The sequence below is a fragment of the Uloborus diversus genome, chromosome 9, assembly GCF_026930045.1.
Source record: "Uloborus diversus isolate 005 chromosome 9, Udiv.v.3.1, whole genome shotgun sequence".
Lineage (NCBI taxonomy): Eukaryota > Metazoa > Arthropoda > Arachnida > Araneae > Uloboridae > Uloborus > Uloborus diversus.
Window position 1 is genome coordinate 85,826,538 of NC_072739.1, and position 26,775 is coordinate 85,853,312.

General features: G+C 33.1%; 1 protein-coding gene across 1 annotated transcript in view; it reads right to left on the bottom strand.

Moving 5' to 3' along the window:
- The window catches only part of LOC129229212 (guanine nucleotide-binding protein G(i) subunit alpha), a 67,846-nt gene that overhangs the window by 14,025 nt on the left and 27,046 nt on the right, over positions 1-26,775 (bottom strand). Inside the window, exons 2-6 of the mRNA XM_054863473.1 lie at positions 11,352-11,394; positions 11,102-11,243; positions 8,750-8,907; positions 7,739-7,867; positions 443-572 (exon numbers count right to left, since the gene is read on the bottom strand). Coding sequence (XP_054719448.1) covers positions 443-572; positions 7,739-7,867; positions 8,750-8,907; positions 11,102-11,243; positions 11,352-11,394 — 602 coding nt within the window. The remainder of the gene's footprint in view (positions 1-442; positions 573-7,738; positions 7,868-8,749; positions 8,908-11,101; positions 11,244-11,351; positions 11,395-26,775) is intronic.

A 26,775-nucleotide genomic window follows, 5' to 3' on the forward strand; every position in this document is an offset into this window, starting at 1 on the left:
GACACTTGAAAAAAAAAAAAAATAAATAAATAAATAAAAAAAATAATAAAAAAAAAAAAAGAAAAGAAAAGAGAGAGAAAAAAAAAAAAAAAACAGGTACAAAAGTAATATATATCCAAATTTATACTTAACAAAAGAGCAAATGAACACAAGTATAAATAAAGTAAATACAGACTAATGCTAGACTTGTGGGTCACTATTCTGCTGTGGGTAGGTAAAGTGCAGCAATTGAAAATTTTGAATTTTTGTCACCTATTGTACTTAGACTTTATTTTACAAGTTTGCTTTCTGCTGAAAATTAAGCACGAATTATTGTCAAATTCCAACATTTCCCTATTGATAGTAGGAATCTGAAAGGCATTTTTCAAATATCTCAAAACCTCATTTCTGCAGATACTGCACTTTACCTTCCAAGGCAGTATTACATTATAAACATTTATACCATTTCTTCATCTTCAGCCAACACTAGATCATAGCCACTTAAAGCAACACAGAAAATTATAGCTGTGACTCCTTCAAAACAATGAATCCATTTCTTCCTTTCTGACCGTTGACCACCTACATCAAACATTCTAGAATACAAACAATATATTACTACAAACAGCTTCTGGCCAGTTATGTATTAGTACAAAAACAAATGGACACTCAAACTAATACACAGAATTATTTCATTCTACAATGGAAATATATTTTTTAGAGACATTTCAAATTTACATATGCACATAGATATGTGTGAAAACATAGCGTGTAAATAGCAAAGAAATCTAATAAATTTAAGCACTTAAAGCCCCCATTATATTAAACCCATTTAAATTAAAGATAATAAAGGTATGTAAAGAGCACAGTATATGAGGCATTTGTTGTTGAAAATTATGCTAGTACATTTTATAGTGTACGGAGATGTTTAAAGATTTCGTTTACATTTGAATGATTTGAAAAACATTGGCATTTACTAATACACTCATTTTATGGTTTTTTTAAAATGATAAATAGATTTAAGTTTATATATAATTTGATAATTTTTTAGGGCATAAAAAATGGTCACTTGCATGCATATATATGCCTGTTACGTGATATAGTATAGGACATAAAATTCTAGAATAGAAAATATATACAGAAAAGCAATGTTTATACATTTTTGAAGGGATTGCAGAAAAAAAGCGTATAAATGAAAAAAAAAAAGTATAATAGGTATACTTTAATATGTATTGGACTATGCAGACCAATTTAAAAAGCGTGTAAATGTTTAAAACATATGAAAGTGAAACGTGTAAACGGTGCTTCACTGTATATATATAGCAAACTGTTTTGGAGTTTTGCAAGTTACACACAAACACATACATACATACATCTACTTTCATACAGAAGTCATGAGAAAACTTGTGATAATTAACTCAGGGGTTAGTAAAAATAGATATTTTGGCTATATAATGCTCATATGTTAATTCCAGGCCGAGGATTGCTGATGACCTTTGAAAAAAGTGAGAAAGGTGACAAATTTGAAAACAAAGGTGACTAAAAGGTGACAAAAAAGTAACTAAAAGGTGACCAAAAGCATTTTGTTAAGAACTCAAAAAACAGAAAAGGATTATCCCTTTTTACTGATTTTTACCCAAATAGCCTATATACTTTTTGTGAAGATTTCTTTACAATTTTGGAAATGAATATTATAGGGCTAGGAGTAGTAAAATAAAAATTTTAAGACATTTTCAAAAACTTTCAGTGACTGTAACCTGTAAATATATTTAATCAACATAATAAAGCTTGAAATTGTGAAGTAAAGAGCAAGATGACGCATTTGTTGAACATATAATTTATATTATTCAATCACATTTTTAGTATTGTTTTTTTCTCTTTTTTTAGCTTGTTGAAAAATTATCAGCATTCTTTCTTTTTTCTTAGTAAATACAAAGCATAAATATTAAATCGAAAGTCTTGACAATAGAGAATAACTGAGAGAACCAATTTGAAAAATCAGACTTTAACAAAATGATAATTGTACTTACTATGCAAAAATAAAATGTTGAAGTATGAAACTGAAAGTATCATTTCATATCCCTGAAAATGTTCATAATTTTTTCTTTCTTGTTTTTATTTATTTTTTATTTTTTTAGCAAGCTCTGAAAATATTCCATGGCATGTCCATGGGAGGTAAAAAATGTAGTGTTAAATCAAGTTATTAAAAATGCTTCAATGCTTTTTGCAAAAATTATGAAAATAATTTTTTTCTACTTTTAAAATATTACTTAGAATTTTTTTATATTTTTTTCTGAAATCCTCATACTTTCATTAATATTAGTGTAAATTTTCATAAAAATTGGCTGAAAAATAAATGAAATATGAATTATTTTCAATCAACGAGCAGAATCGTCATAGTTTGGAAAATACTAAATATTCAAAATTTCGATTGGCTGTAAAATGAAAACTAAACCAGATTGAGAAGAAAAAAATGATGTGGATACTTTTCTACATTAAAGGACTAAACTCACCAAGTTTTATCAAAATTCGTATCGGTAGGTGTCAAAATGCCATTTTTTTGGTAGAATTGACAAGGAATGACCATTACATAAAATAAAGTTTTTGGAAAGCATCTGTTTCTAAAAGCTTTATTTTTACTGGAACTAGCCATAATAAGGGTTGAAACCTAATAAAAAAGACGTTCGGAGATTCTCCGAGACGCACCAAAAAAGGAAATGTTTACACAGACCAAGTTCACTTCGCATTTGCACAGCAAAAATGGAACCCAAACTAACCATTTCTGTGCAAACACAAAGTGAAACTATAAATGCAAGTCAAAACTTTTCACTATTCCGCATTCAAAGAAGACATCGAGGCACGCCTCCTTAACCCATCACCCCTTTTTCAAATCGAATTCCGTGAGATTCAAAGACTCCAGATAATGTTACTTGATAAACACAGAAGACAACTTGCATTCGATGATTGCTCACTCAACAAAGGTGCAGAAAGGAATTGCGCAGCTGAACTTTAGTCCAACAACGCTCTATGGTCAGAAACACGATAGGAAACAAAATGGCGCTTAGACAAGACTTGCAGAAAATGCGTCTGACAGTCGAAGGGGGATAGAAAGAGTGGTTCTGCTCATAGGGTGCAATTGCAGGCAATAAAAAAAATTCCCTGGTTTCCTGGCAGCATAGCTATTTTTCTTAAACAACAACAAGATGGGCAGGGGGGGGGGGGATATTTAATGCTACTTTTTTAATTACTTTAACTGTTAAAGCTATCATTCAGATACTTTTCAAGGATTAAATTATTTTTTAAAAAAATCCTACGACACATTTCAAGAAAGGTGACAAAGGTGACAAAAGTTGACTAAAAGTAACCAAATTTTCAAAAGGTGACTAAAGGTGAGAAAGGTGACTAACTCCTCGGCCTGTAATTCTCACAGATGCACATGTGGAAAAGCCACAAAAATTACTCAACATTCATTTGGGGGGTGGGGAGAGGATGAAATTCAAGCTTTATTCCCCTGTAAATACATTACTTCCTGTATCATAGCCTGGGTATGCACAGAAATTTTGGGGCCTGTCACAATTGACTTTCCTAGGTCCCGCTCCATGTTGTTTAACCCTATGTTTCACCTCTCATTTTAAAAATATTGGGCCCCCTTCAGGCTTGGGCCAACAAGTGTCCCTCCTCCCCACTCCCCCGTGTGCATGCCCCTGATCATGGCTCATACATAAAATTGGAAAACATTTTCAAGGACTTTGCAAGAATAAACAAATCTTTTTCAAGCATAAGTTAGAACTATTTAAAAGTGTGAATTTTTTTACAATAACAAAATAATTAGTGCTGATTCAATTCCAGTTTACATAAAAGTTTCAACATTAGACATAACCTTTTACACTACACTTTAAAAACTTCAAAATTAATCTTTAATAGTGAGCAGTAAGTAGAATCAGATTACCAAAGACCTAAAACAACAATAAATGCAATATTTTAAAAATAAAGACTCCATTTAGTAAATCTATAATTTAAAAAAAAAATCAAAAATAATTTCAAAATTCATTTAAGTTTTGCTGTGACGGCATTATCAAGAAACACGAGATTAAGAGTGCCACTATTTGAAACTGCAGGTTCTGTAAATAATGACCCTGATTGCAGTGGTCAATAAGATGCTTAATAACTTTCAGATTTAAAGAAAATAAATACACTATTGAAATAAATAATAATAATAAATATACAAGCATATTTAAGGTTAAAATAGCATTAAACTTAAAAACTGTTTGATATTTGCTTTAGTAAACTTCACTTCATCATTTAAAAAAATAAAATCCTATGCTAGAGCCAGGGGTGATTGTGAGTGTATCAAAAAATACCTGAAAGTTTCAAAGTGAGAAGGGGGGGGGGGGGGGATCTTTGGCCCTTATTACTTAAGTGCACCTATGCTGTAGTATTAAATAATTCAATAGTCAGAGTCAAAATAGTGTGTGTACATTTGATTAAAATTTTAATGGGTTATATACAAAATTATCTAGACATTTGTCCATCTTAAGGGATAGGTGTCCATCTTAAGGCTCTTGCAGGTATATTTGATGAGTATTATATAATTTTTAAAAAATTGCGGAGGTAGGGAGATAAAAGCATAACAAAAAAAAAACATAATTCCGGTATTTTCGGACATAAAAATACCGGAACTACGTCCGAAAATACCGGAAATTCGGTAAAATACCGGAACACAATCACCCCTGTAGAGCGCATGATGTAATTTGGAAAGGGAACTTTTCAATTGCAGATGCTCATAATATTTGGATTATTCTAACAAAGGACGATAAACGATATGAGTGCTTAGGAAAGAGGAAGAATTAAACAGGCATTTTTAATTATAATTTGCTTGCTAATATATGTTTCATTTAAATTGCTTGTGATTAAAATTATCATATGCTTCAAGAAGAAAGGGCAGAAATTTTACTTGCCAATATTAACATAGATTTCGTACCTAATGTCAAAACTTTGTAGAACAAATTGGTGCCATTTCTCGAAACTTTCTTTCCAGACAAATTTTTACCACTACAGGGTGGCGACAGGAACTATGAAAAAAAGTTCCCTGACTTTTCCCTGATTAAGTTCACCAAATTTCCCTGATTTACGTTACCAATGATAATGGTTTTCTTTCTTTGCTTTACTTGAAATCCATAGCATGTTTGTATAAAATGCAGTATTTTAAATGTTTTAAGTTATGTATAATTGTTGAAATAAAGATATATTTTAAAAAGATGCTACTTTTTTAAATAAAATGGTTAAAAAAAGACAATTGGGGGGGGGGGGGGAACAACCTACAAAACAGTATATTAAATTTTTATACATGGAAAGAATATGGAAAACTTTAAAAAAAAAAAAAAAAAACTTTAGTTCCAGAAACCACTTAGCATAAGAATTTTAAGAAACTATTAAAATTACTTTTAAAAACATGTGTATTTATGACAGAACTAAAAAGTAATTGAAATTATTTTGAACTAAATTTTCAAACAGTATAATAATTGTTGCAAGAATAACAAGTAATAGTGAAAGAATAGATGTAGTTATTCTTTTATAACTAATTGACATATTTATGCAAAACAGATGAAACCATTTGACAACCATTCATAGGGAGTTTTTCTCTAATCAAGAACATAGGTTTTAATGAATGAATACAGCATTTTAATAATTAAAAAAAAAAAAGACATTTACTTAAGTACACAAGTTAACTCTATTTCAAATGATTTCAGTATGTAACAAGAAAAAATCTTAGATTGCTTTTGTAACAAATAACTTTGAAATGCAAGGGAAAGGAAAAGAAAAAAAAAAAAAAAAGCAATTAGTTAATTTTAAAATATATAAAAGAGGAATACAACTTGATTATAAAATTAAAGAATCACTAAAGTCTGAAGAAAAGAAAAGCTTTATAATCTGTGGTGACAACAAATAGTATAACGGCAAAAAACAAAGTTTTTTTAATTGAAAGTTCAATTTTAGCAATTAAATTAAAAACGCGAAGAAGTAATAACTTTTAAGCTTTTATAGTATTAATTCAAAAACCAAAGTTTTCTTCTTGAAATCGTGATTAGAGTACGCTAATTACTTCAAGACAATGGAATAAAGGCAAAGGAGCTAAGGCATAATTGAAGGCTTCCTCTTTGCCTGTATGGTTGTTTATTTTACGTAGCATTGAAAGCGTAAAAGGAAATTTCAAGCTAGGTAAAATAAACATCCTAACAGACACAAAAGCAATCTTAGGAATTTCATCCTGTGGTTAATAAGTAAGATTCAATACTTTGACGTTGAGGAAAAAAGATGCACAAATATGCGGCAGGGTATAATCGCACCTCATTAATTTTACTTTTTTTTGAACAGATAATTGGCGGAAAGTGCATAGGGAATTAAAAGTACTTAATTTTGTAAAGCAAAAAAAAATTTTCTTCAAACTTCAATTTTCCCTGATTTCTTGTTATTTTTTCAAAATTCCGATATTTCCCCGACTTTTCTCTGATTAATAAAGTTCCCTGACTTTTCCCTGATCTGTCGCCACCCTGCACTACCCCAGTTACTACATGGTTGTCCAGTTTAACATTGCTTGTTCCTTGATGCATTGCCTGCTAGCTCTTTTGTTGCAAGAATATTCTAATGTTTCTCATTTGCGCATATTAAATTGAGAAACTGTTTAGATTTTAGAAACCACCTTTTTTAAGAGGCAAATGCCAAATAATGCAACTTTTGATATTGAATTGTGATAATGTTGTAATTAAATTGTGCCTTTGTTAACAATTAAATATTTTTCCATGCATTTCTCATTGTATGTCAATAATTTTTTTGGCATTCTGTGAGTTTTTGCAAATTTCTGCCACAAATGTGGCAGAAAGTGGTTTTTTTCCATGCCGGTTTTAACTGGTTTCTACCAGTGGTTTTACCACCTCGGCAGAAACTTGCCAGCCCTAAGCAGGAGGCTTTAGAGAAAGTCCACCAAAAACGGAGACTAAAATTTTTAAATTACCTCTCTTAATGTACTTTTGAAAAATAGATCACAAACACCAAGGACTTAAGATGTATTTCGACAGTTTTCAAGCACTCGAAAATGAAACTTTTTATTTTAAACAGTTTAAGACTTTTTTTTTAAAGTGGACAAACTATGTGTACTACATACATTTAGTAAAGTACAAAATGTGCATTCTCTCAAATATTTTTTTGTTTTCAATTATAGCACATGTTCTATATTAAAAATAGCTCTAAAAAAATCATACTTTCTATCTTGCAAACCAAATTTTCAAAAATGAAACATTAGTACTCTTTAATCAGGCCTGTTATTTGAGGTTCAGGGAGAGCTAATTGAACCATTAATTTCAAAAACAAGTCAAGCGGCAATCTCGTAAAATTTTGAAAAAGCATTTTTACCTTCGTATTAAAATTTTTCTTTGAGGATTACAATGTTTTAAACTAAAAGGGATACATATTCAGGTATATTTCTTTCAATAAACAATGTTGTAGTCATCATTTAATAATTTAATATGTGATATGTTTTCCTAAATTAGCAATTTTGTTGCTTGACTGGTTTTTGAAATTAACAATTCAATTGACCTCCTTGGATTTTAGAAACACAGGGTAACTGCATTTGTATTTTTTTCTGTCATTTTTCCCCTATAAAAGTGTTTTTGTCCCTTTGCCCCCCCCCCCCTTCCCCCACTTTGAAATTACAGGCCTATCCTTAAAAAAAAGGACATAAAAATGAAAATGCTGGTCTACTTACTTGAAGTGTAAGCCTTTGAACGTAAAGTGTGTTTCTACAATTCCTGTGGTTTTCACACGAGTTCGCAGCACATCTTGTTGAGACGGAATGTAATTGGGTTGTCCTATTCTATCTAAGGCATTGAGGTAACTGAAATAAAAACAAGTTTCAATAAATAGCACATATTTCATCTTTACCTTTACTGATAAAAAATAGCACCTAGACAGTTCGGCTGATTTTCATGAAATTTGGCACAAAATTGGATTATAGCATAGGGGTGAGCACCTCAAAGCACCCTTTTTTGATATTTCTACTTTGTTCTTTTTATATTCCACTTTTTAGCCCATTCTACACATAAATTTAATGAAATGGAGGAGAAATATTTCATTCACATTTTTAGGTTTTAGGTCATTCGAAAGCTTGGAATTTTCTGCTTAAAGTTAAGTTTGTTTGAAATTTCTACAAGCATTAGGAGAGCTATAGGATTAGTTTAAAAAAAACTAACATCCCAGGCAAACAATTCTAAATGATTAAGCATGAAAATAAAATCAAAAAATTAAAGATAAAGGAAAATTATTTTCGATACGTAAATTAAATTTGTATGTTACCATCACGGCTGTTTGGTTTAAACCAAGTGGTTAAAAAAAAACATGTAGTTTTTTTACACTTAAGATAAATTAAACACTTATTTACCGGTATTTTTGTCACCCTCTAGAATTTTTAACAATCTTTTGAGGATCAGGGAGCTTTTTTTTCTGTGGAAATTTCAAAGAATTTTCTGTTCGCCAATAAATTTGCCCCATCAGAATTTTTTCCGCAAAATTTACGATTTTGTCGCCTTTGGCACAGTGGTGAATGCCCTGTATGAGTAATTCATTCATAATTGAAAGGTATAAGAAATTGATGAATAAAAGTGCATAAAGAATTAGTGTGTACACAAAAAATATAAAATTTCTGTTGGGCAGAACATAGAAAATGTTACATGAGTAATCTCTGAAATAAATTCAACACTATATTAAATAATAAACCTACTATGCAGCAGAATCATTCAACTGATATTCTCTTGAGCGTGAAAAACAATGCTGTAAGCCTGGATCCTGCCAGAGCCTTTTCATGATTGCAGCTAACTCTGGATTTAGTTCACCATCTTGAGAGGCACCAGCAATCGTAAAGAACTGTCTAGCATCATCCTATATATTTGACAGAAAAAATTTTCCCTTATTATTTAAAATTAAGAAAAATTGTTTCTTAGTCTTGAATTATATTTTGCCCATTATTTTATTATTATTATTATTTTTTTTTTTTTTTTGCAGAAATATACAAAATGTTCTTAAGAAAAGGGGGGGATGGAACTTATAAGAAGCTGAAAAGGTTATTGCATCTTAATTATATCTTAAAACAGTATTTTCTACATGAAAGCAAAAATGTATTTATATATATGTATACTTTTTTTTTAATCAGTCGAAATGCCGCCCTTTTCACTTCTGCACCCCTGGCAAGAGTCACTCCAGCCAATCCCTAGGTATGCCACTGTATACATACATATTTTAACTGCTATTATTATCAAAACTGGTTCAAGAAAAGTGTTGTAGCTCTATTAAAAGAAAATTTAACTTCAGTTAATTTTTTGTTACGTTCAGTTAAATAATATGAATTATAATGATTTTTTAAAAAATAAAAATTGAGGATGATTTTGTGGAAATTTTTTATTCTCACTAAAAAAAAATTTCTTTTGACAGATCCTGATCCTGGTACAAACATGATTTTTACATGACAATCAAATTCTAACACTTAAATCGCATGTTGCTTCAGAATTGAAAGTATCTAGTTAAATTAAATCAATATCAACTTGTTTACATTATTATTATTATTTTCATGTCATGTTTTTTAAGCGCTGAGCATGAATAATTGTGTTCGAATACAGCAGAATTCCTTTTTTTTGTGTGTGTGTGTGTGTGTGTCTTGATACCAGAAATCTATTTTGCTGTTTTCTCGCCACATCCCACATCGGGAAAAAAATTTTGCTCACTGTTTTTAGCTTGCTTCAAATGTTTTTGGTGATAATGTTGGTAGCTTAATTATGTTTATTGTGAACTTTTTAAAATGCAATCCTAAAACTGCTTTACTTAAAAATAAATTATTTTATTTGACAATTTTATATTTTTGATGCCTTCAGTTTGAAAACTGCAATCTCTTTGCATCTGCTATGAGAGCTGAGTGTTTCACATTATTAATGAAGGCTTTACGGTCGGTGTCAATAATGTTGTAAGATTCCGGGCCGTTGCGCCGTGGTCTGAGTTCAGCATGCCAGAGTTTGTTGATCTTAATTCCTCCTTCCTTTTTGTTAAAATTGTTGGGATGTTTGAAAATTTACATTGGTTTCCCATCTGGCATCTTGCAAGTTCCTGCAACGGACAAAGGGTTCCTCGTATCTTTCACAGATCGTAGTAAGTCGCTGATTTGATGGGTGGGCGTGAAATCAGTTTTGATGTTGTGTTAGCGCAGAAGTCTTTCAATTTTGTCAGTGACTTCCTCAACGTAAGAGAGGTAGGCTGTAGATTTGACCGGTTCTTCTTCAGGTGGTTGTCTTTCCACTTAAGGGCGGAAAGCTCTTTTAATTTCTTGCTTCAAAAAGCTGTTGGCTTGGAAAACGTTTGTGAGGTGGGAAAGTTCATTCTCAATAGCAGTTGGTTTGCAGATTCTGTTGGCCCTGATGAATAAAGTTTCAGTACACCTCTCTCCTATCGAGGATGGTGATTGGAGTTCTTGTGCAGATAGCGATCCGTATGTGTAGGCTTACAATAAATACATACATAGTACAATTGTCCATATTTTAAAACAAATGTACATTTGTTATGACTGCTACTAAATGCATAAAAACTAAATGTTAATCTGCTTTATAAATATGCTACCATTGAAAGAAAAAGTTTTTAAATCAACTTATCAATATTTCACATAATATAGTGTACATACAACTGCATGTGCAATATTTCAATGAGAAGAATCAATATATTCCCCTCCCCCTCAAAAAAAGCTTAAACACCTTGCTAGGAAAGGAGCAAAAAAATAAAAAATGTACTTCTAGAAGAACAGAGAAATATTTTTTAATTTTAATATTGGAACGTAAGAAGTTTCAATCATGATTGTCTGTTAAACCTTCAGTGATATTCGTAGTTGGACTTAAGCTCCAGACCAGAGTGTTTACAACTACAACATAATAATAGGAAATTAAAAGAAAGATAAACATTTCAATGTTTTATATGTTTTCAATGTTTACATGTTCAAAAGAACATGTAAAGAGAAGCATTTTAATTTTTAGGAAATATTGAACTGTGGTAGTACAAAAATACTGGTGAACATTTAAAAAAAAAAAAGAGCATATACTTTTCTTGACGGATCAGCAAAGTCCAATTTTAACTGTCCAAGTCCTTTAATTATAGCCATCAAGCTCTGTATGGTGTTGCTGTAAACAACTGGACGATACTGTAAGCATTCTTCTTTGGAATAACCAGCCTCATGGATAATTCTAAAATGATGGGTGGGTGGGGGTAATCAGTCAATGTATTATAAAACAATTTTATTACAAACATCTTCATAATGTTTTATAAAAAATGAAAAATCATAACAATCTTACTTCATTTGCTTGACAATAGTACTTTTACCAGATTCTCCAGCACCTGCAAGAACAAAAATAAATATATGAGTCAAAGATTACAGCTATTTACGACTTAATGGCTCTTAAACTTAAGCAATTAAAATCTTGATAAACACATGAGTGAAAAAAAAAAAAAAAAAAAAACAAAATGGACACTAAAAATCTACCTATTCAATGACAAAGAAAATTTATCTGACAAATGCCCCCCCCCCCCCCCCATTGGCCAATGGTAAAATATTAGCTAAAGGCGAAGCTAAAGCTTCAGTTGATAGCAGGTGGTGCTATCAACTGAAAATGGTGTCTATGAAAGAAAAAACTCCCAGGGGTGCCAAGAAGGTTTTTGGAGTTTCAATCTCTTAGAACCTTTGGTTTTAACACACATTGCCGATCCTAACAAGAGTTTATATAGTCACATAAGGACATTTATCACAAAAGCCTCACCCTCACATCCCAGAAGTTTAAACTCATTCTCTGATACTGCTTGGCAACCTGGCCTGGCGGGAAGTTGAAAACTGCCTAACACTCTAAATCTACTCCTCAGAACTATGAAAGGTACCAGGAGCGTGCACAAGGGGGAGGGGGGGGGAGACACCTGTTGGCCCAGGCCTGAAATTCTTAAAATGAGGGGTTAAATATTTATAGGAATGCAGGGGTGTACAATACGGAGGGGGGCCCACAAAAGTCATTTGTGAGGGACTCCAAAATTTCTGAAAGGTACACAGGTATAAGTGTATTGAAAGTGAGGAAAAAAAAAAGTTTTTGTAAAAAAAAAATTGCTAAATCTGAAATAGTAATAATACATATGAGCTGGTAGCAAACCAGACACTTGAATGTTTTCAACCATAACAATTGAACTCTCTCCCCCCCCCCCCCCCCCCCCTCCCCCAAATGTAATATGCAATATTTGAAATGAAAGTTGACAAATAATAGAAACCAATTGATTTTTGCACCTGCTTTCGAGAAAAAGTAAAAAGTTGTTTGAGACAAAATTTACAATTAAGCAGAAATAAAATGCCACACTCCGTTTACTAGTTCAAGTAATAATGCCATATCGATTGTGCTACGCTTGGTACATTTATTCTATTCTCTTCTGGTAAATTATGCCCAGAAAATAAAAATCAGAGCATTATTTAGTACACATTTGTGGTTGTATGTCTCATCAAAAACTCAGGTCAAGAGAGTTGCCAAAATTTAGAAAAAAAAAAAAAAAAAAAAACATTCGTAGGAAGCATATAAAAACTAAAAATATATTGCTTAATGAATGACAATCATAAAATTAATTTGGCAGGAAAATGAGAAATTAAATTAAAATGTAACAAACAATTGATTGCTGACAATTGTGCAACTATCCTTCGTTCAGCATTTTTTTGATATCGTTCATGCGGACAAAACTGAAAGTTTAAATTTAGCATCTTTGAATAATCATTCACGAGTGTGCGATATCCGATACCGATAAAAAAAACATCGATAAAATTAGAAAACAAAAATATTTATTTTAACTGCAGCAATTTGTCATCTCCATAGCTTCACCCTGCAAAACACATTCAAGTTAACAACGAATCTTTGTTCCTCGATAGAAGAGGGGGGAGGGGGCATATCTTAGTCTTTAGAAAATGGAGCCACCGAAATTATAGCACATGTCTATTTACACAGAAGATATTTTCCATCACAAAGCAATTGAATGAAGTAGAATCATGATAATCAACAAATGATAAAAACAGTGCTTTTTAAAGTTGAATGTAATAAGCGTTCTTTTGTATTAAGCTTAACGAGAACTGGGAGAAGAAAGTATCAAATGACATTTTTAAGGGAAAAAAAGGGTCTTAACGAGTGAAACAAACGACTACTATTATTCCTGAACGATTTCATTTAGATAAGCAGCCAAAAGAACGATAAAAAGAGCGAATTGTTCGCCTTAAAAAAGCTCTATGACGTATTTATTGACTTATTCTTTTTTATGAACATTTAATGGCAGAAATAGATTCAATTATTCAGTTTCTGATTTTTCTAATTTTTACGACATTTTCACAACGTTTTAAATTGAATAAATTTAAATAAATGACTTTTTCAATTCGTATGAGGCTGTCCACCATGTGATATCCCCCCCCCCACCGCCGCCTTGTTACTTGTCAAGCTATTTTCCATTGACATTCTTAAAAAAAAAAAGGCGTGGCGTACAGACCTCTTGCAATTCTCTCCCCCCCCCCCTTGTCAATTTTACGACCTCCTACCCAGTACCGTACGAGGGGTACCTACGATCCAGTACCGTACATATACTTCGGTACGCCTCCTCCCCCATAAGATTTTCTTTTCAACTTTTAAAAAAGTGTTACTTTTTTTTCAGAGCGTGCGCCCTTATACTTCGTGCACCCCCCACTTCCTGCATCGCAGGAGTGCTAGGTACGCCACTGCCCCTTCCCCTCTCCTTTCAAGGGTGACATCATTGGATAGCCGCTTTCTTGGTAACAAAATACATCTTTCATTTTTATCCTTTCAGTGATTATAACGAAATTTTAAGTGGGCTACTGTACAAAAGATAAATGAAAAATATGAATGCTGTTTATGTAACTACCTCTAGACACAAATGTGCAGGCCATCGAGAAGTCAAAAAAGTAAGCGGGTGCATAAATTGATGGCCCCTTGATTATCTCAACAGTTGGAAAGATAATGGGTTTCATTTTTTGGTATAAGAGGAGGAGGACACTACTAAGTCAAAGTATTGACAATATGAACCTAATCCTCAGTAAAGTGTCCATGATATGGGGCGGGAAAGAGAAGGGGTCCGGGGTCCCCCCCCCCATACCCGGAAAAGTTTCAAATTTGCAGTCCTAAAAATGCATTTTAGCTTCATTTTTTCAAAAACTTGCACTCCCATTAAGGGTGTCACCCTCCAGACGTGTGACACCCGGGACGGTGCGCCCCCCTCATCCACCTGTAGCGACGCCACCGTATTTACTATGTTTTTACAAAAGCGTTAAGGTAAATGAATAAGAATAGCTTGTAATTAAACAATCAAAATTAGAAATACAATGAATGACACATAAACATATTTTATACATCGGCATTAATTTCAATCGAACTGTACACGTTTTCATAAGAGCCATTTTCGATCGTTTAACAGAAAGCTTGCAGTGTTTTAAACAGCAATTCGTCCATTAGCACGCACATTATCATATTTAATGTTAAAAAAAACTTTGTTCAAATGAAACACTATTGAAACTCCAATCCTTATAAAATGAAAACGAACGTGAGACGAATGAATGTATCGCAGCAACGATTACGAATAAACGGCTACGGTTAGTCACTAATGATAACTTTAATTTTCACTACCAAGGAGGCATTTGCTCTAAATCAAGCATGAAATCAAGATAATAATTCAATTTAATAATCACGTTCACAAAAAATGGGGAGAAGGTCCCCCCCCCCCCTTTTATGCCAAGAAAAAAAGTTTGATGAGTATGCAGTCTCCCGAACTCATTTGGCGTCATTGGTTGTCTGAGAAAGAGAGCGTGGATTCCGGAGAAGAATTAAGACCACATCCGCAGTCGCAATTACGGGAAGTTTAATATTAACGTAGAGGTGAGCGTGTACTGCTGTCGTCAATTACCACGATCATCTAAGGTTTTTTTACGTAAAATTAAAAATACATCTGATTGTTTAAATCGGGGAAGGGGGGGGGGGTATGGCCAGGGGGGATACAGAAATCATTCTTAGAGGAGGCCAAAGAAATTGAAAAGCTCACCCCCATTTCATTTTTTTTATAGCGCTTTTCTAGGCACATTTATTCACACATTTTTTTTTTTTTTAAATGTCAACTACTGATTCCATCAAAGAAGAATCAACAGACGAATGGCGGTACATTACGTTCCTTTGAGTTCCAAACCAGTAAGTTAATTTGCCGCTCTGGTCTGACTCCGACATTACTTCTTTAGCAACCGAAAATGCTTTTATTCAAATTAGATTTGTGCCTTTTCTGTTCTCTTTTTAAATAACTGTAAAACATTTCTTCATGTTATATAGAGAAGTCAATTAAAAAAAGAAATAGTTCTATTAATTTTTTCCTTTTGGGGGTGCCCGGGCCACCTAAAATCCGTTACTGGGTATGGTGCTAATTACACCATTGAAACTTTAGGCAGTGGGAGCGGCATTGGGGGGGGGGGATTGCCCCTGGTGGGATGAGCACCACCTTTAAAATTTTAAGTTCATAAATTGCTTTGAAACATTTCAGAGAAAAATATAACCGACTTCCTGATTACAACTACTCCTATTACATTTTCCTTTTTCTCTATTCATTAAAGATTATTCTCGTTATGAGCATCAACTGCCATGACCTGACTAAAAAGATTCATTTCGAAAATAAAGACAAAACAATGTAGGGGACCAGTAAATTAGCATCTAGTATTTTGAAAAATGTTTTTTAACGAATCAGTAGTTATCACTTCAATAAATTTCCAAAAAAAAAAAACCACTAGACTATGCTGATGCCCTACTTTTTTTCATTTTAACCCCCCCCCCCCAAAAAAAAAAAATGTTAAAACAGACGTAGCCCATGAAAGTATTTTTTTTTTTTGATTTTTTTTTTACGCACACATATTAATTATAATATTTTTACTGCCAAACGTTACTTTTTAACGATGTTATAAATTTTCGAAAATGAAATTGCTCTTAAGTGCACTGGTCGGTCAGCCTTAGCTTTTCAAAGATAAAATAAAATGCCAAGTGCATAAAAAAACACCCAAGAAATTATTTGTATGTTTTTAAGTGGACTAAGTCTTTTGACGCAAAAAAATAGATTTTTTTTTTCTTCAACGCCATTATCGGGTTAAATCCACCGCAGGCATAAAAAACGTTTTTCTGTCCCAGTAAAACAATTTTTCACACGGTCTATTAAATAAGTTGTCCTGTCTTGGAGTTCAAGACAGAGATCAAATTACTTTTCACTGGAAAGCACTTAGGTGCTTAGCAAGGCACTTTTCGCGACTCCACATACCACGACACTCTTCCCAGAAAAAAAAAAAAAAAGACAAATCGAGCGACGAGGTCGTCGTTAATATAGAATAAGAGTTCGTGGCCTTCGACCTCGTCACGTAAAAGTTTTCTATCTGAATGGAATAGCTCGGCGATGAATATCTGTAGTAGTCTGTAGACACAACGCGTGACTTACTACACAACAGACACATTTGTCTGGAGAGCAATGAAACTGAAACCACGAAGATAAGTATCCTAAAATATAACCACTTGTGTTTCTCACCGCTAAAAACGCCGGCGTATACACATTAGACTAAAACCCATAATGAAATCTGAGGCATAGGAATGTACTTTGGTGGCATAATTTCAAACATTTAAATATTTTTAAATTTTATTTGTTCAAAATTATACATAAAGTCATTTTTACAAGCTAAGGAGCTAATTTAGCAGCTAATTTAAACCTGAAAGCGAGCATTCACAATAAATGGGTTTGAAAAATCTAGATCACAAAATAGGGTTCCTCAAGAAAGTCAATCAAAACATAGATTATGAGAAGGTTTATCAAATTTCTAAAATATTCAACCGGGACACCGGTATTTCCCCCCCCCTGCCTCTTAAGTATTCAAAAGAGTACACACCCCTCTGGCTAGTTTTCAGCGTGTTTTATAATGTGGTTAATGCCCAATGATATGAATAAATGGTTATTTATTACAGTGGCGTACCTAACATGGGTGACAACCCCCAACATACACACACACACAAAAAAAAAAAAAATAAAAAAAATAAATAAATAAATAAAAATAAATAAATAAAAAATAAAATAAATAATAATAAAAATAAATAAATAAATAAAGATGTAATAATGAAATTCTTACAATTTCAGAAACAACAACATTTGTGTTAAACAAAATTTTAAGTGGGCTAATGTACAAAGGACAAATTAAAACTATGAACGTTTTTTTATATAACTTGCTCTGGATGCAAATGTGCAGATCATCGAAAGCAGGGTTGTCCGGATTGGACCCAATTGGGTTGAATCTAATGGGTTTTTTGAAAAAACCCATTTAAAAAAAACTCATTATTTAGCCCACTTTTGGGTTTCTTTAAATTTTCTGAGAAGTTTTTAAAAAAATTAATTAATTTTAATACTTTCACAATTTAAACTTCTTTTTTATTTGTTCTTACCACAGACAATATAGACATAAAAAATGAATTTTGAACTTTAATAGTATTTCTTAAATCATGAGAAAAAAAATACTTCAAAGATTTTAAATAAATATATTTAACTTTTTTCTTTAATAGGTCAATAAATAACTCAAATTATCTTGACTAAGTTCTGTCACGTCTGATTTTCTCAATATTTGTAGATTGTACAGAGGAAACTACTCTAGCTAAAAGGCTTTCATGGGAACTATTTTCTGCAAATCAACACGTCACAAATCTCGAATAAACAAGGTATATTTTTTTTAAAGAAATTAACAGGTTTTACAAACGGTTGAACAGAAAATAGAATAGGATGTACAGTATTTTCATTATCTTACGAAAAAGTTTAATATTTCTTACTCTGTACACAGAAATAGAAAAACAGGCAATATAAAATTCAAAGAAATGTCTTGATTAAGCTGGAATTCAGTAAAAAGGGATTTAAACTACTTGAGGTTCTACAGTAGTTTTGCATGACAAAATGAAATACAATTAAAAAAAAATGTAGTAATTAAAAACGAACAATAGATTTTATCACTCCAGAAGTAACTTTGCCCTAACTGTTGGTAATCATGTAAACTAAAAAATTTGAAACTTCACCATTCTTGGGTTGTCGTTTTTTTTTTACTTTTCTTCAGAAAACGCTGAATTTTCCAGCTTTTTTTACCCCAAGACAATTTTTGTGCTTTGTCCATATACTTACGCTACAATATGCTACAAACATCCCACATTTTCCCTAAAAAAAGACAAAAAAACCCACATTTCTTTTAAAAAACCCAGCTTTAGTTGGGTTTTTTTGAGTTTTATTTAAAAAACCCAAAAAACCTTGGGTTCATGGGTTTTTTAAAAAAAACCCGGGTTTTTGCCAACTCTGATCGAAAGGTCAAAAAAGTAAGGGCGTGTATGAAATTGAGAGAACCTTAATCATTTCAAAAGTATCTCAAACGCACGGAAATATAATGGGATTCAGTTTTTCGGTATAAGAGGAAGTTACTAACTAGGTCTAAATATTGACAACTAGTTGCGTTGCCCGATCCACCATGAAGATACAAATTATCTCAACTGACGTACCCCCGCCGTAATTAAGTTAGAGCATTGAAACAAATTGCGTAGAACGCGGAAAATTCTACCCTTTCCAACGATATGTAACATTAATATGTGCAAGTAATTTTTCAGACCTATATTCGGGAATTTATGTGAAAACTGGATCTAAATTGGAATTAAAAAAAAAAAAAACACTCGTCGAATTTTTTCGAACTGATCTGCAAATCCTTCCGGTGCTGAAAGAAAGATAGTGTGAAAATTTCAACGAAATTGGCAGAGTAGTTCTCGAGTTTTTCGCGTTTGAACAACAGACGCTTTTTGGAGACTTCATTTTATTACTATGTAGAGATTTGAACCTAATCTTGAGGATAGTAGTCACTCCATGGGATGGGAAGGAAAGGGTCCGGTGGTCTCCTCCCCCCCCCCGGCAAAATTTTAAACTTGTAGTCTTAAAAAATACATTTTAGCTTCACATTTTTCAAAAACTTGCAATTCCACTTTGGGTGTCACACCCCAGATGGGTGACACCTGGGACGTGAAGTAAACCGGTCGGTATACCGGGATTTTGTCAGAAAACCGGGGACTATCCTGCCGGTCCCCAATTTTTTTTGAGCTATGTAGTAACATGCTTATTTCTCCCTCACCAACTTCACTTTTTAGCACAAAGCTCTTAGGCTGAAAGTTAAGAACGTATGAATGTGGGCCTTTTGCGTGGTTCGGATCGGAGGCCGATTCATCCAGTCTGTCGGAGCCATATTTTTTCTTACGAAAGGAAGATTACTGAACGACGATTCATGAGAAAGACATAGACAGATAATTCATGAAGAACGATTGGCCATTATCAGATAGAGGGGGAGAGGGGGGAAGAAACACAAAGGAAAAGTTAACAAAAGAACTTTACCAATGTCAATTAACTGAAAAATCGATATCTAATGGCATTAGAATTATTACTGAAACAAAGAAAAACGCATAAGTAGTGAATATTATGATTAATAAAATGAATTTTAAAGAAAAGGAATATCTTTTTCCCCAAATAAATGTTCAGAACAATAAAAATGTCGTTTGAGTTTTATGACACAAATAAATATGTTCGAAATGATATAGATGATTAAGTGAAGCATCCAACTAGAAAACATTTATAACTTTCTGAAAACTTCCTTCCTCAACAAAAATTTGACAAATAAGAAAGCAAGCGTAGCTGGAATTTGAATAAAATTCAAGCAATCATATTAAAAAAAAAATTCTAAACAACAAACATTTCAAGTTAACCAATCCAAAAATCCATATCAAAATTTGTTCCCCCCCCCCCCCCGCTATTCTTGTTTTATTGCTTCTCAATTTTTAAAGCATTAATGCGTATTATGTTTAAGCGTTTACATTACTTTGTAGATCAAACGTTGATTTGAACTCTATGAATAGCTGTGTTTTTCATTGCCGATTTTGAGCATATTCTTTAGGTAACGAATAAATACCTTAGTGATAAAAAAATGTTCAAAATGCGTAAGTTTTATTTGTAATGCGTAAAGGCTGGCAGGAATAGATATGTGTTTGTGGTGAAGTTTCTTTTTTGTTATTAAAACACAAAAATATGTCGTGAATGTCAAGTTTTTTACGACTAGACTAATTTTTATACAAAATGTATGAAATATTCGAACTTCGTACAAAATGAGCGATTTCCCTTCACAATTGTACGATTTAATAAAAATTCGTACATTGTACGGAAAACTCGAACAAGTTGGCAACTACGCAAAAAAAAAAAAAAAAAAAAAAAAAAAAAAAAAAAAAAAAAAAAAAGCGCAGCTACTTATAGTAGACCAAGCTGCGTTGCCTGGTCTACCTTGAAAATAAAAATTGTGTCAAGTGACGCATATTCAACAATCAGGCTTAAATATGAATAAAAAAAAATCCATGCCAAATGTCCCTTCCAAACAATGCCGACGGAAATTAAAAAAACTTTTTAGAAATTAAATCGAGAAAGATGGATTTAAAAAGCGTAACCATGGAAACACAAAATAAAATAAGTTAAAGAAATTGAAATGAGAAAGAAGGGAAGAAAAAATGGATTCAAAAACTATAACCGTGGAAACGGGAAATAAAATGGTTAACAATTTGAATGAAAATGAGATTTTTCGAACTTGATTTAAAACGCCTTGTAACTTTCTTTCTTTTGGAGATAGAAGCTTAGTTTTTTCGACCATGGGTCGAGTTAGAATTGAAGTTAAAAAAGCCGCTCTTTCCAATGGTGTCAACTATGGGACAATTCCTTCATTTTCTATTGATAGATTTAATGAAGAAAGTAGTGACTAAATTTCAGCTAAGCCTAAAAAAATTAGAGATGAAATCGCAAATAACTTTCGCCGTAATTAAGTTAAAAATATCGGTTCCCAACCGGCGGTTCGAGAGAGGTATAAAGGGGGTTCGTGAAAATAATATTGTAATGACGGAATTTTAACATGCTTACTGAGCTTTTTTTTATTCATTTGTTTCTTACTCCATCCAGCACTCGATGAAAGGTTTTAAGTCATCAAATATCACCAGAAGAGAATAAGTTGTAATACCCCGTCTTTGTATTGGTCACACCAGATTTACTCATAGACATTTGCTTTAGACATATTTTAAGTCTCACAGACATCTCTAGTGTCAGAAAAATACTTTTTAAATTTTGTTACCTTTTCGGACAACGTTTCCACGTGAAAAGGAATAAATACACAAGCATATTAAATGGTGAACTTAATGTAAAGCTGGCAGATGTTAAAGCCAAACTTAGAGCTCCTTTATTCTACAACTACATTAAGAGTTTTTTCGAAGTTGACTGAATCTCAACAAAGAGTAATCACTGAGTTCGTTCTTTGTTGAATTTGTTTTCTGGTTTGTAGAAATATTTGTGTTTTGCAATTATTTGCATTTATAATGTGAAATTATGTGTCTTTCTTGTCATGGAACTATTGAGCAATATTACAAAAATTCTTCCGAATTTTAATATGTGTTTGATTCATTTTCTGTTACTTATTACTTAATTCACAAGGGGTTCGCCAACTTCTTTCGGATTTTGGAAGGGGTTCGCAAAGGAAAAAAAGGTTAGGAACCGCTGAGTTAGAGCACTGAAACAATGCGGTAAATTCTACCCTTTCCAACGATATATAATATTAATACGTGCAAGTTATTTTTCACCCCTATATTCAGGAATATTTGAAAATTGGGTCTAAATTGGATTTAAAAAAGAACTATTTATAGATTTTTTTTTTTTCGAACCGGACTGCGAACCTTTTCCGGACTTAATATATTTTGAAAATTTCAGCGAAATCGGACAGGTAATTCACGAGTTTTTCGTGTTCAAACACACAAACCTTTTTAGACACTTCATTTTATACTAGATTTACAACAAATCAGTATACGCTTGGAAAAAAAAAAAGAAAGAAATATATATAAATAAAATCTTCGAAATACTATTAAAAGCACAATGAAAAACGTAACATGCGTGGTGCAATGTTCGAACTCACACAATGACCGATAAAGACATCTCCAGGGCACAAAACTAAAATCAATTGAACAAGAAAACTAAGCATTATTATGATGTTCCGAATGTTACTCGTAAACAAAACGAAATTAACTAAGTACCATTTCCGTTTTCCTCCCACGGTTGGTAGGGGCATAAAATTCTAATGATCTCAACCCAGGTAATTTTTTGATGACATCAAGCGGAACAGTTGGACAGTGCATGTCCATGACAACTTTAACGCGTTGAAATCGGCACCGACCGTGAAGAATGAACTGCTCTGGAACACAGACGATCTTATCGTTTTAAGTGCAAATATTTTTTATTTCGCAGAAACTAGCGTACATATGCGGATTAGACCACTAGCGCAGAATACCTTCTGAAGTTTTTTTTTGACCAAAATAGCCCTTTCATGTGCATAAACTACTGTAGTAGAATTTGCAATTATGTTAAAACCAAGAGCCACAGGAGGAGACCAATAAAAAACCTGGCGAATTATCGGAATAGAAACATTTTATTCCTCCTCGCAGTCCATGAAAAGTACTCTAGTGAATGAAAAGTACTCCTCAATTTACCCATTGTGAGGGATAGAGGGAGGGGCTAACATACATGGACAAACTACTTTCATGCCGAAACCTGTAGGAGGATTCCTTTTCGTTACAAAATCGCATTTTGATAACAAATTTTCAAAAGCAATCATTTTGTAACGAAATAATCGTTTAGGCAGTACGGAAGCACTGCTTTGATGGATTAATTTTATAACTTATTCGATCACACAAAAAAATCTTAAAATCTTAGACAAAAGAAATTGGAAAAAATTCAAAACTCTTGATGACATATTATTTAACGATTTCAGCGAAACAGCACCAATAAATCAGAAATACTAAATCAGGAACGAGCAATTCACGATAAGAAATAAGTGAAAGAGTCATAAAAAAGACTACGAAGTGCATGTAGAGGTAAAATTTGTTCAAGTTAAACCTTACTCCTGAGCAAATAACGATTCTCTGAAAACCCCATGAGATGCAGTCAATAACAATAAAACTAATAAAAACATGGGTGGGTCGTAATTCGATTTGTAGATGATAAGACGTAGTAGAGGAGGGGAGGGGGCGGGAGAGATCAAACAGTGAAACAAGAGAACAATTTATTTACATAACAGGTAAGGGTTACAAAGAAATGTGTTGATATCAATTTGCAATTTTTAGCAGTAAAACAAGTTCGTAAGTTTTATAAAATCTCAAATTTTTTTTGAAAGATATACATAAGATTTGGAAAAGTTACTAAGAAAAGAAAAATAATTGTTTTAATTCAAATGTGTATTTCAGTATCAAACTTCTTCTGCAAGTTGTTCTTTTTTTTTTGAGCTAACTTTAAATTTCGCTTTTTTGAATAATAGAATCAATCATTTACATGATTTTTTAGAGAAATAACACGACCCGGTTCGGTGGGGAAGGTTTTGTTGTGAAGGGGGAACCCAGGGATATAAGGAGTAAGGACAGCCAACAGGATTTTTTTTTTTTATGTTTGAGTTTGAAGAGAGGTGGGGGGGGGGGGAGGCGCATGTCAGTATTTTCCCCCGGGGCCAGGTTGAGCTCTCGGTGGCCCTGAAGGGAGCGCCTCAACAGGATATCAAAAATTATTGAGCGCGTGAGTATATAATTTGAAGAGCGCAGACCAGTCATTTCGAATTTTTCCGCGCGTGTGTGCGTGGAAACGGCAGGGGAGGGGGGGGGGGGGGCTACAGAGCCCGATTTAAGTATCGAAGCTCCCTAGGCCAAGCACTTTTTATGAGCCCCCCTGCAGTCATATCAAAGATAATAGAACTAGTGAAGATTGGACACTCGACGACCGGTTTTTACGCATGGCAAGGAAAACAAGCGTAAGTAGAATGAAAACTGGTGCTTGAAAAAAACTGACATTCAGAGCTATAGCCGCCAAGTTGAACTGGAGATTCTTGGAATTGGCGCAAAGGTTACAACACTAAGAATTCTTAGAAAAAGTGGGGAGAAAGGACGGGGATACTAACCACCGGTTTCAGTTCCCGCGACAATGATAACAAAACCTAATTGATTCCAGATTTCCTACGGAATCTTGAAACTCAATTTACATCCTCTTCCCATTCTTTTGAAAATCTATTTAACGGGACGCTGATTAAGCGGCGATGTGTTCTTCATAATGCCATAGAAAGTCTAAAGTACAAATACGTTTGGAGTGGGCTGTCAAAAACTAAAACTAAACAAAATAATTTTTCTACACGCCCCTTTAATTCCAACGCTTTTTCTTATTAATGCTTTAAGTTTTTGCGAACAAACAAAAAAAAAAAGAAAAAAATATGATGTTGTGAACTACTAAGAATTTTTTAATTTTAAGTTCAAATTTTTTCTTCTTGATCAAATCAAACTGTGCCAAAAAAAAAAAAGATGCAGTAATAGATCAAATATCAAAATATATTTTAAACAAAAATCTTTACTCACGTGTATTGGCAACGATATGGTTGATGGCAAGCATAGAGCGCAATTTTAATTCGCTTCTTGATTATCACAACGTGGAAACGTTGTGAAAGATGCGGCAAACTGCATCATTTGTGACGCCATTAAAACCACGCCTTGTTTGAAAAATCGGACATTTAAAAAAAATAATTAAAAAATAAGTGTTGGGAAAATGAAAGTATTTTCTGGGTCCAAGTTATAGTTTTTGCTTATTCTATCGATTTCAGTGACTACAAGTACTACTTTTGACTGAAGGAAACCACCCCATTTGTTTGTGAAAATTAAATAACCACGTCAAACAGACTGAATTGCAGATTACTGCAGACTCGTGTTTCGGCGTTACAATGGACGGCTTTCTCAATGCAAAAGAAATGAGCTTTTGGTTGAAAAGACACCCGACAAAAGAAACCTAACCATTTCTCCGATGTTTTTTCAAACATAAGCTCATTTCTTTTGCATTGAAAAGGACATTCATTTGTAACGCCGAAACACGTATCTGCAGTAATCTGCAAAGTGTGCTATTTGGCGTTGTTATTTCTCATTTTACTTTTTGCACATAAGTATTTATTTGACTTATAGTTCGTTTTTTTAACCCAATTAATATACAAAGTAAAAGAAAAATAAATTGAAATAGAAGAGATCTAAAAATTCAAGAAAGTTACATTAAGATTTAAAATGAATCAGTTTTGTAGACATTTTTTTTTTTTTTTAACGAGAAATAAATTTTTAGGTAAACACGCATTTGTCTGTGTGTCTTTTAACCCAATCTTCTCTGGATTAGGAATGTCTCAGGTCGAAACTGGTCTCGTTGGATATCGAACATCCAGAGAAAGCCATTCCGCTTTGGGCTTTCAACATCCAGTCTTGAGAATATCATGAACCCTGTATGTCCCGAGGACACCAAGGAGTAAGCATTAAAATTACCAATCGTTACGCGCCACAAGTGGCGAGCGGAGGTTGGCGAACAAAACGAGCAGGGAGTGGAGCCCCCTAGTACAAAATTAACAGGAGTGAGAATTTAAAAAATAATTGTAAATTCATTCAATCTAACGAATTTGTCGCCCACTTCACAGTGAAAATTGAAGGGAAATCTTGCGAGATAAAAAATTTTAAGTAATGTAGTCGATGACTGAGAAGTTTTTAAACCTTATCAACTTCTGCAAAATAGTGCAGCGAAGAGGAGAGCAAGCGGGGGGATCATCCCGGGCGCCAAAATATGAGACGGCTCCATAAATTATGGGTTTCCTGATATAATAATGGTATACCTGTGTATAATAATATAGTTTACATTTGAGAAATTTGTGAAAGTAATCTTTGTAAACAGTGGCGTAAATAGGGATTGGCCGGAGTAACTCTCTCCAGGGGCGCAACAGCGAACGGGATGGAAATTTCAAAACGTTATTCCCAAAAAAATTTTGATTTTTTAAAACTATTTCATAGACTTTTTTTTAGAAAAAATAGTAAAAATAGAACTAAGGGAGTGTGGGGGTTAGTTTGAGACCCTGCTCATTGGATTTCTTGTTTCTACTAATGGTTTTTATCGCGGCCGTAATTTGAATTCAAGACCTCAAAATTCAAATGAATGCCAGGAAGAGTGTTTCGAATTTCTATACTTTGTTACAAAAGATGGCTTGCTTTGGCATTTTTCGCACTTTACGACTTCAATTTGAAAAATTTCCTTCGCTTAGAATTACGATTTCGTGAAATTTGAAAGGAAAACACACGCACACGTATGTACATGAATTGCGTAAATGTTAATTAATTTGTTGATAAATCTAATTTGGAAAAACATATTTTTTTAAGTTTAAAATTTCAGTTAACATTTTGAAAAATTTCATGTCACGCAACCCCGTAATTGTGGATGAAACCTACTTTTTTTTTTTCTTTTTAATCACAAGACTTTCAAAACTATTTTCATAATTCTATACTTACGCTTGCTAACATTAACTCCATACCGAACTGCCTTGCATTCAAATTTCAAAGGATTGAGTTCATCTTCAGGGTGTAAATCAGTATTTCAAAGTGCAGTAGCCGTTTGAGGAAAGTTGGTCCGAGCCTGAAGAGGGCCCAATATTTTTATGACTAGGGGTGAAAATACGGGTAAACAATATGGAGAGGGGCCCGAAAAAGTCATTTGTGACGGGCCCCGAAATTTCTGTGCACGCTCCTGGAGGAGGGAAAGTCTACCAAACTGATAAGG